Source organism: Peromyscus californicus, unplaced genomic scaffold (genome assembly GCF_007827085.1).
Source record: "Peromyscus californicus insignis strain IS unplaced genomic scaffold, ASM782708v3 Scaffold_6__1_contigs__length_162567912, whole genome shotgun sequence".
Classification (NCBI taxonomy): Eukaryota; Metazoa; Chordata; class Mammalia; order Rodentia; family Cricetidae; genus Peromyscus; species Peromyscus californicus.
In genome coordinates, this window is record NW_026294584.1 from 103307270 (window position 1) to 103323659 (window position 16390).

General features: G+C 47.7%; 1 protein-coding gene across 2 annotated transcripts in view; it reads right to left on the reverse strand.

Moving 5' to 3' along the window:
• Window positions 1–7696: 7696 nt before the first annotated feature.
• The window catches only part of Rab7a (RAB7A, member RAS oncogene family), a 60435-nt gene continuing 51741 nt past the window's right edge, over window positions 7697–16390 (reverse strand). For both annotated transcript variants that reach the window (XM_052719206.1, XM_052719207.1), the window contains exons 4-6: window positions 14880–15098; window positions 14010–14138; window positions 7697–8735 (exon numbers count right to left, since the gene is read on the reverse strand). In XM_052719206.1, coding sequence (XP_052575166.1) covers window positions 8640–8735; window positions 14010–14138; window positions 14880–15098 — 444 coding nt within the window. In that variant the 3' untranslated portion in view covers window positions 7697–8639. The remainder of the gene's footprint in view (window positions 8736–14009; window positions 14139–14879; window positions 15099–16390) is intronic.

The window sequence follows — 16390 nt, forward strand, 5'->3', positions numbered from 1 at the left end:
CACTCAGTGCACCTGGGGAGGTGCATGGGGACGCTCACTCCTCTGTCAGAAAGCTGCCTGGCTCCATGCCTGGCTCCTGGGCCCTCCAGTGCGCTGTGAAGGCACCTAAGGGTAGGCCAGCTATGGGTGTACTTGCTCAGCTGCTTCTTATGCCTGGTGTGCAGACAAAAGCCGGAGTTGTCTTCATATGTAGAGACCAGTGTTGCTCTGAGTTCCAGATAGGAGGGTATGCCTGGAATTCAGAGTCTGCTGAGTGAGCTAGGAGGGAAAGTTCCATCTGTGTAGGGAATCACCCCTGGGTGCTGGCAGTGCTGAAGGGCGGCCGTCTGGGATCTACATGGCTCCTGGAGGCTTGCTTCCCTGTAGCTCTCAAAAGAGGTACGAATGACCCGTATGTGAACTCTGAGACAGGGGCTATGGTGTCAGGAACCGAGTCAGCCTGAGCTAGCTGTGAGTGGATGACAGATGCCGCCACCACACACGTCCCTTCCTCTGACCCAGACCCGTGTGTGTCTGTAGTATGTGTGAGGAGCTCTCTGCTGGCCTTGCAGCAGACGCTGGCTGTGGGGCTGGCTGTGGGGCTCCGTGGGAGAAGGATTTCCTGCACACGCATGAGTCTCCGGGTCCTATCCCCAGCACTTGGAACAGTCAGTTGGTGGGGAGAAGAAAGGACCCTTCACACGGCAGTGTCCAGACGCCGGTACCAGCTGGCGGCAGAGGGATCAGCTTGCTTGGGAAGGAGGTTGGAGGTAAGGCTCTGCTGGCTCTTGATGCTTGTCTGTCTGTCCACATCTGCAGGCTTCATTGTCTGTCTTTCCTCCTTGCTGCTGCCTTGGCTTCACTTCGTCACGCTCTGGGCCCCCATGCTTTCATCTTTACCTTCCAGTCACTGTGGCACAGACACGCTGAGGAAACAGCGTCCGTCACCCATTCTCTAGACATGGGTACCTGTGGTGAGTTGTTTCCTCTGGGTACCTATCACGCTTGCCCACAAATATACCCCGAGTTTTCCTTAAATGTTGGGTCTTATAAGACTAGGGATTCGCCAGGCGGCGGTGGCGCACGCCTTTAATCCCAGCACTCGGGAGGCAGAGGCAGGCGGATCTCTGGGAGTTCGAGGCCAGCCTGGGCTTCAGATCGAGTTCTAGGAAAGGTGCAAAGCTACACAGAGAAACCCTGTCTCGAACCGCCCCCCCCCAAAAAAAAAAAAAGAGAAAAAAAGGAGGGGGGGATTCATTAAGGCCACAGGGCATATAAAAGGTCATAGCATGTGCAGCAAATATTCTGAACAGGCTTGCCCTTCTTTCATGGAAGCTAAAGAGAAAGAGGATACAGGTACCCACCATGCCCATGCTTTAGAATCCTCAGAGGATGCTCTGCAGAAGGAGACAAGGATCTGAAAGATGGTTTTTGTCTTACAGATGGGTAGTCATCAGCAAAGCTTCCCCCAGACTGCGTCCTTACCCACTGGGGTCTCTGGATCATGGGCCTAAGAATGGAACACTGATATTTTTCTGCACAATGGTTAACTGAATCTCCACAGCTGTGAGCAGACTCTGCATGGGCTCAGTGATCAGACTGGTTTCTTACTGGGGAAGCTTTGGAGGCTAGTTCTGTGTTCCTTAAGTACTTCACAATTTATCCTGAGAGTTGTCATTAAGGAAGACTTTTGGGAGAGCCTCCAAAAGCAACAAAGTTTCACTGGGTGTAGCAGAAAACCCTCGCTGTTGTAGGGTCTGGAGAACAAAGGGTTAAACTCGAGGACTCTGAAGGCAGAGTGGCATGTTCTGAGTACCTGGGGTGCTTCTCCTAGGTCTGGCTTCCCATGGTTAAGTGGGGGTGGGGGGAGCATCTAGTTGCACTTCAGACATTCCTTCCCCCTGGCGTGACTATGGCATGGTCACTGTGGCATGGTCACTGTGGCAGGGACTTCTGGAGGACAAAGATACTGCTATCCTAGTGGCCGGGACTGCCCTTGCACCTTGGGTACCACAAATACTTTCCCTCCCAATCAGATATCCCCCCTCCCAGGGGTACCTGTAGGCTATTGAGAATTCACCCTCCCTGTGAGGACAGTGTCACAGGTGCTCCTGGATCCTCCCTCTCTGTGAGGACAGGGTCACAGGTGCTCCTGGATCCTCCCTCCCTGTGAGGACAGGGTCACAGGTGCTCCTGGACCCTCCCTCCCTGTGAGGACAGGGTCACAGGTGCTCCTTGTTGGCAACCTTGAACGCTTGTCCTGATGGTTGTGTGGTGAGATCCAAGAGGAAAGGTGCACATGAACAGCCACTGTTGACAGATGGGCAGACTAGTTGGCAAAGGGCAGGCCCAGCAGGTGTCTGAAACCTTGCTGGCCAACTCGGAAAGGACCTGTGAGCTGCATGTAACCTGTTTCAGTTGGATGACATTAGTCTCAGAGACAGGTCACCTGTCTTCTAGCAATTGTTATCTGAGGATTAGATGGGAATATGCTACCAAAGGCAAACGTGTGCGCTCTCAGCTGTGGCTGGTAATGGGCTAGAGGGATCGGCTTGTGAAGGTTGAGAAGGAAGTTTGAGAATCCCTTGAAGACTCTCAGGGCCGTTTATATGATCCATGGTTTCTGGTCAGCTGAGGCTGAAGAGTTGGCTGTGATTATTAAAAGAACAGTGTGATGGAGGCTAATCTTCTGGGAAGTAGTTCTTCAGGGTTAGTACACAGGCTGTGGTCAGAGGGACCAAGGCTGTATCCCATGCCTGCAGCCGAACTTGGTGATGTGTTCAGAGTCTCCCACAGGACACTGGGTTAGTGGCAAGAGCTGCAGGAAATGCCAGGATGGGGATGGCCAACAAGAGCAGCAGCAGATATGGAGTGGAGCTGGCCCGAGCCTGAGAGGAGCTGTGTGCTGTGTAGAAGGCGGCCTGGAGAAGCGCTGCTCGGGCCCTCTGGAGCCCAGACTGTGAGTGGGTCCAGGCACTGGACACTGAGCTCTGATTGTAACTGTGCCCTGGTTCTTCCCTCTTTTAATTAGGAGAGTATGTTTGTTCTTTGCTTCTCTGGGATTTCTGCGAATGACCCTGCATTGGTAGGTGGGTGGATCTCAGAAGAAGCAGACAGTACTGGCTTCTGGGCTTCTCCTAGTATACCAACAGGCTAAGGGGTGGGACTCTAACCTACCTCCTTTCTGAAGCTGAATGAAAAAGCTGGGAAGTGAGAGGGACCTGAGCAAGTCATCTATATAAGGCATGTAGGTCAGAGTTCGTTTGGTTGGTTTTGTGTTTTTGAGACAGGAACAGCCCTGGCTGTCCTGGAAATTGCTCTGTAGACTAGGCTAGCCTCGAACTCACAGAGATCTGCCTGCCTCTCCCTCCCTAGTAGTGGCATTAAAGGTATGCACCACTACTGCCTTGTAGGTCAGAGTTCAATACACTGGTGTCATACCTTGGCTTAAATTGATGGAGTTACTGGTCTATTCTCCATAATAATTACAAGAACTGGCTTACAGAACAAAAATGTATATCTAATCAAAGTCGAAGTGCTTGGTTTTTGCACAAGCTTTATCTAAACATTACATAGTCACTACAGGACCAGACAGATACCTTCTGGGCGTTCAGTAACCACATGCAGAGGCTAGACTAACGTGGTCAGAGGGACGAAAAGGCAGAGTCTTGCCACCTTGCCCTTCAAAGTCAGGTTTTGGGATTGTAGAGTGTCTCTCAAATGTTAAACTGTGGGGGTTCTCCTAGTCCTTTGTTCAGGACCATGGATACCCCACATGGTGAGCTCTACCCAGTGTCCAGTCTACAAAGAGGAGAGTCAATGCAGAGGAAAAATGTGCTCCATGCTTCCAAGCAAAGCCCAGGTCAAGCAAGGCCTTTGACTTGTTCTCACATAGATGGAGCCAGAGGTTCCTCTCAAGCTTGTGACCCCTGAGGCGCAGATCCCCAAATGGTCTTGACAGTGAAACAAACAAAAACCATGATTGATTGTGGCCCACCTATGGTCCTGAACACCCAGCAGGAACGTATAGCCAGGAAAGTAAGATGGTCAGCCTGTCTCTTCAACAGTTTAAGGCAGTAGTTCTCAACCTGTGGGTCACAACCGTTGGAAAACACTTATTTCTGATGGTCTTAGGAACCATGACACTGCTCAGTAGCAAAATTAGTTATGAAGTAGCGATGAAAATAAATTTATGGTTGGAGGGTCCTAAGACCATTGGGAACGTGTTTCCTGGTGGTCACGACCCACAGGTTGAAAGCCGCCGCCGGTTTAAGGGCATCACACTTGCATTACATTAGGCTTAGGTCCATAGGAGATGTTTACACCATTTCTAACAATTTTCTTTTTACTAAGAAAAATGCTGCCGTGGTGGAGCACCACAGCCTTGCCTGAACTCCTCCATTCAATGCTGCAGTAGCCAAAAGAGGCAGGTCTGAAAAAGAAAAAAACTAGAAAAAAATCCAATGACAGTTAAATTTCTTCTCTTTCTGCCTCTCTAGAAGCTGCCTGGGAGGGACCTCCAAGTGAGTCTATCCACTCGGACAGCCCTGAAATGCCTGAAAGCAGATCCTGGGCTAACGGTTCCGGGCCAGGCGTGGATGTGGGACTTTCCTGGGAATGGTTGCTCTACAAGTGTAGGAATGCTGGAGTGCAGGAATGCCAGCCCCTCCAGTGATCGCCATCTACAGCTGATGCAACAGGGTCCGCTCCACAGCAACCACACTGAAGGTAGGCCCTGGTGTTAGAGAAGCTTTATGGACCAGGTTCCTAACCTTTCTGCCTCCACTTCCCAGGTTTTGGACTTCCAAGTGTTAAGTTTTTCTGCCCAGCTATTTTAATTTCTGAAAATTTCAAAGTTTTTTGTTTGTTTGTTTGAGACATGGTTTCTCTGTGTAGCTTTGGAGCCCTCCTGGATCTCACTCTGTAGACGAGGCTGGCCTCCAATTCACAGAGATCCGCCTGCCTTTGCCTCCCGAGTGCTGGGATTGGTGTGCGCCACCACCGCCTGGCCTGATTTTTAAAGTTTTTGAGTGTCTCACTCTAGCCCTGACTGGCTTTGAACTGGTGACAGTCTTCAAGCCTCAGCTTCCCAGGGGCCGTGATAGTCATGACAGTTTCAGCCACATCTCATGTTTCTAATGAGCAAATCTTTTACCTTCTTGTTATTTTTAAATGCTTTGGTTTTTGGTGCTGAGATGTGTAGTTCAGTTGGTAGTGTTCACAAAGTATTAATGAAGCCCCTGGTTCTATTCCTAACCCCGAGGACCAAGCATGGTGGCCTTCACCTGTAATCCCAGCCTAAGGAGGTGTTCACAGACATCCTTAGTTACAGTGAGTCTGAGGCCAGTCTGGGACAGGAGATCCTGTCTCCAAACAGAAAACCTTTGATTTCTGATTTTTTTTTTTCCCGGTTTTTTGAGACAGAGTTTTTCTGTGTAGTTTTGATGCCTGTCCTGGAACTCGCTTTGGAGACCAGGCTGGCCTCGAACTCACAGAGATCCGCCTGGCTCTGCTTCCCGAGTGCTGAGATTAAAGGCGTGCGCCACCACCGCCTGGATTCTGACTTTTATAAATGTATTTTTCTTGGTTTCCTTTTGAGATTGTTCCTTACAGACTTAGTCAGCTCTAAGTTTTCTACATGAGTGTGCTACCTGTGGAAGACAGGCTGACATCTTTGTTTTGAATCTGGATGCCTTTTTCTCTGCTTTATTGATGGTAGCAAAGTAGTGTACCCATATTGTTCAGGATCTAAGCTAGAGTCTCAGCATTATCATGCCAGTTCTGCCTATGTAGCCTAGTGATGCTGAGAGGCTTCCTATCATCGCATTTCCCGCTTTTCTATCACGGGGATGTGCTGTTTGTTGTTTCCAAACCTTTCTGAGGGAGAAACAGTGGACCATAACTAAACCCTAGGAAGTGAACCAGCACCTGGTGGTAGTGTGGCTCAGTCAGTGGTAGAGCATGTGCTTGCCTAGCAACAAGAACCTTCTGAATCTTGTAAACTGAGGCACTTCTGCTGGAGTGAAGGTGTAGAGGCAATGTGAAGGAAAATGAGCCCTCGCTATAGGAAGGGGCAGGAACAGACTCCCCAGTCACCTTCCAGCTCTCAGCATACTCTGCCTGGCAGAGGCCATACTCACAAACCGGGTCATGGGAAATACCACTTATAGTTGCTGGTGGTGTTGGATGTTTCTGTGGTACTGGGTGCAATCCAAAGCCTCACCAGGCAAGTGGGAGCCTCCCAAATCCTAAGCCCCCAGAATTTGACTGAGGTGGCCCTTAATCACAACTAGCTCAGGAATGTGCTCAGTGAAGTATTCTGTTTTTAAAAAGAATGTAGAAAGCTGGATGTATGTAGGGGACTGTATTTTCCTTCTTTTTTTTTTTTTTTTTTTTTGGAGACAGGGTCTCTATAGCCCTAACTGTCCTGGAACTCACTACATAGACCAGGCTGGCCTAGAACTCACACACCACCACCTACCTCTGCCTCCAGAGATTAAAAGCCTATACCACCTCCCCCAGCCTTATATTTAAATCTTTTGAGACAGGTTTCACAAAACTATATAGCCCAGGCTAGCCCTGAACTCCCCTTCCTCCTGCCCTAGCCTCCCTGGTGTTCTGTCATGCCTGTCCTGGGGAAATGTTTTTGTTTATCAGTTGAAATCTGGTTAGATTTCTGATACAGGGTTGACCCCAAATGTCTAGGTTCAAGGGATCCTGCCTTAGCCTTCTGTTTCATCTGCCTGCAAGGATGTCACAATGCCCAGAAAGATGTAATTTTTAACAATGAAGTCTGTGCCAAGGGGCAGGAGAAGGAAGGAAGGAAAGCAACAGGAGTCTGAAGATTCTGGGGAGCAGGTTAGTAAAGCCTCAACGGACACCTTAAGAATCACTACTGTTTAAAGTGGACTTTAACAGGCTTAGCACGTGGCTATGTGTGCTGGGATACAGGTTCCTGCTCCCATCAGGGAAGATCTGTGAAAAGTGGCAGCTGTGACTTGGCCTGAGTCATTCCGTCCGTCTGTCCGACTGTGGCACACATACACACACACCCTGGTCAGGTTATAGTTGTATCTGAAAGCAACAAATGTCCTAAGGTCACCAGCAGTTTGGGGCTGCCGCTCTTTGGGAACGTTTTCCATTCCATGTCCCACCTTTCCCAATACTGTGGTTAAGAAAAAGATCCACACTGGAGCAGGTATTCTAGGGTCAGGCATGAAGGCACCTCTGCCTCTAAGCACCATGAGGGTCCAGTGAACACAGAGAATGTCCCCACATAGCCAAAGTCTGCAAGAAAAAAGACAGGGCAGCTGTTCTTTGTTCCTGTTAAATTTTATTGGCATCACGTTCGTCTCTTTACAGAAGAACTCAGCCTACACCCTAGAATGTAGACTTCTGGAGGGGGAAGTGCTCCGGGAAGCAAGCCATGATGCAGGGCAGGACCTCGGGACGGGACAGAACTGCCAGGGCTCAACCCAAGAGACGGGTGGGTTAGTGCTGGGCCACACTTGGTGAGGGGGGGGGACGGGGACGGGGAGAACGATAGGAGGAGGGGTCTGCTAACTACAGGTACCATAACCCTGAAAGGAGCCTTCTAGAACAAAGGTAGAGTCACTGGGACAGGTCTGCTGGGTTCTCCTTTCCTCTTAGAGTAGGATATTGATCTAAAGGGCACAGTAAAGTGTTGAATTGGAAAAAACAAAGAAAAAAAACAGAAAAGGGGAAAACGAGAATTTAATTTCTGAAATAACGCAATTTATCCATTGTACACACTACTGTATTATGCAAATCAACCTTTTGGAAAATTTAGACACAGAGGATAATTGTCTAGTTCAGTTTTCCCTCTGGAAAGATGAAAAGCTTTTTGGCTCTTAAGTCTTTGATAAAAGGCGTACATAATTCTTGTGTCTACTGTACAGAATACTGCCGCTAGCTGGACTTCCAAATCTGAGTCTCTAACACTCTTGTAATCCAGACAGGGTTCAACCCTCCACCTTGCACGCCTGCGTTAGAGGACTTAAACACACAATCCAGGAATTCCTTACACTAATTTATACATTTTAATTGGTTGCATATATTAACATGTACTATAAGATTCTTTTCTAAGAAGCATTACATAATAAATGGATACTGTAAAAAGATCTGATTAGTTAAAAGTAACAAGCATTAACAGATACATACAAAACAGCCTGTTCAGAATGGAGCGTGGGGCACCAGCCTTCCCACAGGACCTTCAAGGAGGGGTAGGTAAAAGACCACAAGACCGTTAAAAAAAAAAATCAGATAATTAGACACAGATGAACTGTGAACAGTTCTCTCACTCTCCAGTGGACAAAAAGAGTAAGCTTTCCATGCCCACTGCACCCCAGAGCACCCAGGGTCTCTGCCAAATGCCATACACAGGGCTTACAGTGGGCAACTGCCCCAAGAGCCTGTCAGGCACAGGCTAGAGTTTGCTTGCTGTGTGTGTGCGCGTGTGTGTGTATGTGTGCGCCTGTGTGTGTATGTGTGGTGGATAAGTGTGTCTGGTGGAGTTTCTTTTGGCAGCTGGATGTGAGAGATCACGTTCTGTTCTGTTTAGAGGAAGGAGGGACGCGTATTGAAGGCCTATGTGTGTTCTTGGTCTGTGAAGGACTCTGTGCTCTGTGCTCACTGCCCCTTCAACAACTGCAGCTCTCTGCGGAGGCCTTGGCCCGGTCATTCTTGTCCAGTTTGATGGGTTCAGGGAATTCATTGTACAGCTCCACTTCTGTTTCCTGGTCAGGGGAGAGAGAGAGGTTGATGACTTGGGATACAGGACATTCCAGTTTTCAGTTTGGCCTAGGGACAGGAGCACACCCAGTGAAGGTGCTTTTTGCTGGCTTCACAGAACTGTCAGTTCTTTGGTGTTTTTGTTTTTTGTTTGTTTTTCCAAGACAGGGTTTCTCTGTGTAGTTTTGGAGCTTGTCCTGGATCTCACTCTGTAGACCAGGCTGGCCTTGAACTCACAAGATCCACCTGGCTCTGCCTCCCGAGTGCTGGGATTAAAGGTGTGCGCCACAAATGCCCAGCAACTGCCAGTTCTAAACTGTTAGCTAGGTCCCAGCTCACTGCTCCATGGTCCCAGGATGCTCCCCATGCCACCATGTCCCACTGAATTTTCTGGATTGCTGTCCAGGAGCTAGTCTCTTTTCTTCCCAAGGTTTGTTTCTCACATTGCAGCCTGAGGGGCAGCGCTGAGGGTGATATCATCATGACCTGGGCTACATGAGCAGCTAAGATGGGCTTCAGTCACTTCCTGGACTAATACCTGTGAGGAGTAACTGAGTACCCACACACCAAGCCTTGGGGCTCACCCTTCAGCACTGTACCCGAGAAGGAAAATCTCCTAAACAGTATTATTTTTATTTTATTCACAACAGCTACAAAAATATAAAATATCTGTGGATACATAATGAACACAGTAGAAGCTTTACTAGGGTCCAATATACCAAGTGTGCACACAGTGGTCTTAGTGTACTTACAAAACTGGACCACCATCACATCAGTTCCGAACACTCATCACCCCAAAAAGAAACCCTGTGCTAATTATAATTAGCAGCTGTTCTTTCCCCAGCAACCAACCAGAGGTAGGAGTGGAAGCCAGGGCCTCATATATGCTAAGCAGGCACTCGCCAATGAGCCATATTCACCCCAGACCTGTCTCATTTCTCCGGTTCTACACTGGGTCTTACTCTGGAGCTCAGCCTGGCCCTGCATTTATGGGCAATCTTCCTGCTTCTACAAGGATGACAAGTGTGCACAGCATACCCTGATCTAGAAAAGTTTCCTTTTATTGGACTTCTTTCAGCCTCTGTGTTACAGCCACGGTCTACTCCACTGCGCCTGTGGCTGAACGGCATCTGTAGTAGATGAAGCACCTTTTGTTTAGACACTTACCAGCTGGTGAACATCTGTGTTGTTTTGACTTTTTGGCTATTATAAGCAACAATAAATTTATACTCCCATCAGTACTAATACGTACACAAAAAGCAGAGTATGAATGACAGCCATGGACAGAATGGGTGTCCACCCAAAGTTTGTATGTTGAAGTCTTAGCCCCAGCGTGCCTATGCCTATTCAGATCAGACAAGGTTATCCGTGGCATCGGATCTCACAGGACTTCCAATTTTCCTTTTCAGACAGGGATTCATATGTATCCCAAGGCATTTATTACCATGCTGGGGTTATGTTGTATTGAAGATGGATCGAGCCCAGGGTCTCATGAATGACAACTGAGCTCAAGCTCCAGAGCTGACTGTGGATGTTGTTACTGAGATACCCCAGAGGGCTTATCACATATGCTCTCTGAGCAAAGCAGCCCTGTGTGGACACAGCAAGAAGACAGCCATCTGCATGGCAGGAGAGTCCCCTATCCCAAACCCAGTCTGTCAGCACCTCGGGTCCCAGACTTTACAGCTGTGACAACAAAATAAAATGTCCTATGTATAAGCTGTCTGATCTATGGTGTTTTGTTATGCCCCACCCAAGTAGACAATACAGTTCCAACAAAAATCTCAAGGCTTTCACTTAGCTGGGGGGGTGGGTGGGTTAGGAGGCAGCTACAGGTAGGCAGAACTAGACACTAGAGATGCAGAAATAAAAGTGGTCCAGGTAAAGCAATGGTCCTCTACATGTGGGCTGACCCCTTTTGGGGTGGTATCAGATATTTTAATTCATAACAACAGCAAAAACCAACCAACCAACCAACCAACCAAAAAACCCAGCTAGGAGGGGGTAAATGAAGTTGGAAGGAAGATGAAGGTAATGTCTACTCACCAAGAGTTCATAAGATCACTCTGGGTGCATTCCCAAGGGGCTATCTCTGAAAGGACTACACTGGTATTGCAGGGAAAAGGGACCAGCTAAAGAAACCTACCCTGACCCTGGAGCCCAGAACCAGTGAAAGATACACAGCCTGGATCTGGGACCCTAGCCAGTGAAAGAAACACTTTATCCCCAAACCCAGAACCAAAGAAACATGTCTTGACTCTGAAACCACTGCCAAAGAAACATACTTTATCCCTAGAATCAGAGCTAGTGAAAGAAATATGCCCTGGTCTTAGAATTAGAGCCAAAAAGCTAAGAAAGGCCAGTGAAAGAAACACAGTTTGTTTGACTCTGAAATCAGAGCCATCTCTGCCCCTGACCAATGAAACTAACCAATCCCTGAACAGAAAATCTTCTCCCTAGAGAAACTCCACCGCAAGAGATCCTATATAAACCATCCTGACTGTTCAGTTTCGGGCTGTTCTTTCCCACCCTGGTAAGGGTGGGACCTTTCCAAATAAATCTCTTTCTCATGAGAGTTTGGGTGTGAAGATCTTCTTCATTTGCCAGCACAGAGAAGAACCTTGCTAGGATGTCCCTTAGGGGACTGAACAGAAAAAAACCTTGTAGAGATGTTCCCTTAGGGGGGCTGAGCAAGGTAGAGCTGAACAAACAAAATAACCTTGCTGGGACATCGCTTAAGGGACTGAGCAAGGCAGAGCAGAAAAAGTAAAAACTTTTCACCAAAGCTGGAGGAGATTGCTACATTTCTGCAGGGGTTTCCCCTTTAGCAGATTAAAGCAAAAGAAGCAACATCTTGGGCTGGAGAAGAAGCAGAGCTCCACTGAGAAGTCCCCTTAAGTGGAAGCTGAGCTTTGCTCAGCTGTAGCGGCTCTTCAGGAGAGGAGCAAGATTGCTATATCCTGCAGGGAGACCAACCCCCACCGCACCCCAACTCCAGATATCACCAGACTCCCGAACAGTCAGGATACCCTTCTCTCCAGAGCTGAGCTGTCCCATTGCAGCTCCAGCCACCAGAGCTGTCCCAGCAGCTCCAGGTATAGCCTGACTCCTGGAGCAGTCAGGATACCCCCCCCTCCTCCACCCCCGCTTCCCCGGCGTTGTAACTCTAGTTTACAGGTATAAGGACCCTTGGTGAGTTAGGGAACTAAAGAGCCCCATAGTAAAGGTATCCTGGTCTGGAGAACTCAAGGACACCCAGTTTCTCTTTCTAGGTAAAGAGAAGATGAATTTTTTTTTTTTTTGAGCTTTTTTTTTTTTTTTTTTGAGCTGAGGATCGAACCCAGGGCCTACCACTGAGCTAAATCCCCAACCCCAAGAGAAGATGAAATATTTAAAAAGCACAACAAACCTCATGAGAACGTGCAGGGGGCCAGCCAAGATCCTGTGCTGGCCATTCAGAGACCACCACCACTGTGGGATATTTTGATAGCACTCTGACACACTCCTGAGACTGCCCAATAAAGATACTTTTAATCAGGGGGCGAAGCCAGTGACTAGCTGACTAGAATTGGCCATAGAGAAGCCAGCATTTGGATAGAGAAAATGCACAGGAAGGAAAGGGTGGGACTAGAGTTTGAGCTCTCTTGGTTCCGGGAAGGAAGAGACATGCTTCTTGCGGTGTATCCAGGCAAAAAGCAAGGTCAGCTAGTTACAACTCTACCTCTGAGCTAGCAGGTTTTTACCCCAGCCTTTGACTTTTGAGTCTTATTGATAAACAGAACGATACTTCAGCTGCTAAACTGACAGAAATACCAGACCACAGTAGCCAGCCTAGGAGGCAAGGCTCCAAGGGACAGTGCTATGAGGTGGCAGTTGCCAGAGCCAGCAGTTAGTTGCGGCACCACCCACAGCTGGGGAGCTTCCCTAGGTGAACCACCCAGCCCCATCCTAAACAGCCTCAGTTTACCAGAGCCTCTAGGGGTCATCCCACAGAAAGAGCAACAGAAAGCGTTGGAGGGAACCTGACAGTGGTGCCAGTCAATGGAACAGAGAGGAGAGAGACTTTTCCATGTGTTTGCATTTCCTCATGGATACATGCATGATAAGAAAATCCAGGTGGGAGGGGAGATTGGGGTGGTGGTGGATGTCAGAAGAAAGCATGTTTCTTTGGGGGGCTTTCTTGGCATTTGGGTGAACTGTCCTACCTGGACAGGCCCACCACTGTCAGGAGGCACTTTGTGCAGCCCCTCTAAGCCAGGACCCCTGCCTCTGGAACAGTTAATTCCAAGTCTCTGCCACCCACACTGCTGAGAACCAGTGCATTGATACCCAGCTCCCTAGAGATGAAGGGAACCTGTCTTGACTTTCCAGCTACCACCTGCCTCAGGCATCCCTGCAGACACACACAACACAGTTTTCTGTATGCCGCATGATGACGGTGCCTTGTGGCTTACGTTTTTGCCATGGCCCTCAAAAGTGCCAGTAGCTCAAGCCCACACTTTTGAAAAAACTCCCCCCATACCGTGACAAACCCCAGGAGTTTGCATATGCTAAGCAAACACTCTAGATTGGCTATACTTCCAGTTCTACTGTATTGTCCTAGCTGGCCTTGAATCTGCCATCCTGCCTCAGCTTCCCTGCAATAGCTAGAATTACAGGTCTGTGTCACAGGCCGAGCCTCTATACTACTGCCTTGGCACATGGTGTCTTCTCCCAGAGGAGAGTAGCTGGAAGCGCTGGCTTCCCTGACAGCTTTCTTGTATTTCTTACTAGTATACATATAAAACTACGCTCAGAAAAAAGCCATTTCATGGTTTGAGAGTTGAGTCAGGTAACTACGTTCACCATTCAAAGCTGGCGTTCTGTTTTGCAGGTGAGGGGTGGAAGCTCAGACATGAATGACTAGGTGGCAACTGAGATTTGATTCAGGTTTATCTCATTAACTAGAAGCATTGACCTCCTATAAAGCTCAGGAACAAACAAGCCCACAGCTCCTTCACAAGGATGTCTGTTTTGTCCCCCAAGGTTTCACTATGTCTGGAACTCATTATTCAAGCACTAGGCTGCCCTTGAATGCTCCGTATCTCAGGTAAGTGTTCCATCACCAAGCCAAGCCCAGCTCTGCCCTATGTCTTTTTAGATAACGAATATGTCATGACCTATACATCCAGAGAAGCACCCTAGCTTTCCCAGCTGCAGCTTGGGAAGAAAGGCATCTAGGAAAGAACATCAGACATCACCAGAGGGCACCCCACAGCTGGACAGTCCTGGAGACCCACCTGTTTAAGGGCATTCCGAGCAATTGTCTGGAAGGCCTGCTCCACATTGATGGCCTCCTTGGCACTGGTCTCGAAGTAGGGAATGTTGTTTTTGCTGTAGCACCAAGCCTGTGCCCTCTTTGTGGCCACCTACAGGAGGGAGAAGGACACTACTGACATGAACAGTGGACAATGAGTGACTCAGTCCTCCCCAGGACAGGTACACAGGAGAGAACAGATCTGGGAATGAAGATGAGTATGGCCTATAGACCTGAAGGTCTGGTCACTCTGCTGCCCGTGTGAGGGATCCAAACTATTTCTGGCCATAGCCAGACCTTGTGGCTCTTAGCAGTGTGCCACAGACCAAGCCAATCCCAGGAGGTAGAGAATGATTTCTCCTGGGTCCATGGTTAAGCTCTGGTACAATTCCATTTCCCCTCACTCATCTTGGATCACGTGGAGAAATGGTAAGTGGCACAGACTTTGCAGGGCTCACCCCTTAGATTTTTCCTTCCCTCGCCCCAGCCAAGTAACAGAGACAAAATCTGGAAAGGGAAAGAGATGGTCAGAAATAAGCTGAGCTAAAATTAACTATGTTCCAACAGAAATGCTGGGTAGACTCACAGCTGAGTAACACGACTCAAGGCCCACAGCATTCTTCCACTCTGAAGCGAGAAAACTAACTCCTTCCTTTAAGGTACAGAGAGGGAACAGAGGCTCTAAGAACTGATAGCCTCACATCAAAGCTGGCCAGGGTCAGCTGGGGGACTGGGTGACAAGCACTGCTACCAGCACCTCCCCAAATTATTCTAAGCCTGGAAGAGAACCCTCCAAACTCCAAGGTATCAGAGGAGAAGGGGCCTGTGGGGTAACTTGCATGTTAGCACTTACTTGTCTGTTTTCAAGGTCAATCTTGTTTCCCAACACAACAAAAGGGAAGTTCTCAGGATCCCGGGGGCTGGCCTGGATAAGAAACTCATCTCTCCAGCTGTCAAGGGTTTTGAATGTGTTGGGGGCAGTCACATCAAACACCAGAACACAGCAATCTGCACCTCTGTAGAAGGCCACACCAAGAGACTGGAACCGTTCTTGACCAGCTGTGTCCCATATCTACAAGAAACAAAAGACCTGGTCTCCAGGAGATGCTGGGTAGTGTGTATGTGTGTGCACACACATTTAGAGGAGAGAGTGACACGAGCTTCCTCTCTTCTCCCAGGTATGTACACAGAAAGTGAAGTTACAACCCCAAGACTTATGTATTCTGTGAACTCCCTAAGGGCTTGATTATTGTGCTGTATTTGAATGCTCTATGTAGCCATGGCAGGCCTTGAACTTGCAATCCTTCTGCCTCAGCTTCCTGGGTGTTGAGATTACAAGTATGCATTACCACAAGCTTAGAGGTAGTAGAAATAAAGGATTACTAATGAAAATGATATTTGTATCAATGGATTTTTAACAATCTTTAATTCTTTAATCAAAAAGTGGTTTTTTTTAATTCAAAACAAAACCAAAATTAATTAAAAATCCTTACAAAAAATATCTGGAGAGATAAGAGCAACAGAATGGAAGCTAGCAGCAGGTCCCACTGGTTCAGCATAGACCCTGTCCTACAGGGCCATGTTCAATTGAGGTGCAAACGGTATAAGGAACTCAAAGACACAGAGCAGACAAAAACTGAAGAAAAAAAATCAAGTGGGAAACTGAGACATTACTCCTGGCAAATTTCTAAATTTACCTTAGCTTCAAACTTAAAAAAGTACAATTCATTTTTGTCAATAAGAACAAAAAAATAAAAAAAATACAATTCTATGTCAAATGGTCCTTTTTAATTTTTCTAACTGAGTATTTTTGGAAGGTAGTGGTGAGAACAGAACATAGGGCATTGCAACTCTGAGCAAGCTCTACTGCTCATCTATATAATAGATTCCCAAATGAAATGTTGTTTTTTCTTTTATTTCCAAATTTATACCCATATATTTACCTATCCAATGCTCTATTATTTTTGGGGGGTACTACAGAAGGAACCTGGAGATGGAACACATGGCTTCATGAATGCTAAATACACATTCTACCACCTGCTAAGTATTAACACTGCTACTGTACTTATTTTTCATTTTTTTTTTTTTTTTTTAAGAGTAAACCTATGGCTCAGCAGTTAAGAGCACTCAGGTTTCCTTCCCAGCACCTGGGTGCGATTCCCAGCACTCACATGGTAACTCCTAACTATCTGTAATTCCATTTCTAGGAGATGTGATGGCTCCTGTGGGCTCCAGGCAGGAATGTGGTGCAGAGACATACATGCACATAAGACACTAACTACCCCCATGACACTTTTTCCTCACTCCCTAGAAATAAAATGGCTCTTGAAGAAACGTCTTACACCAACAGTACTCTGCTGTAAA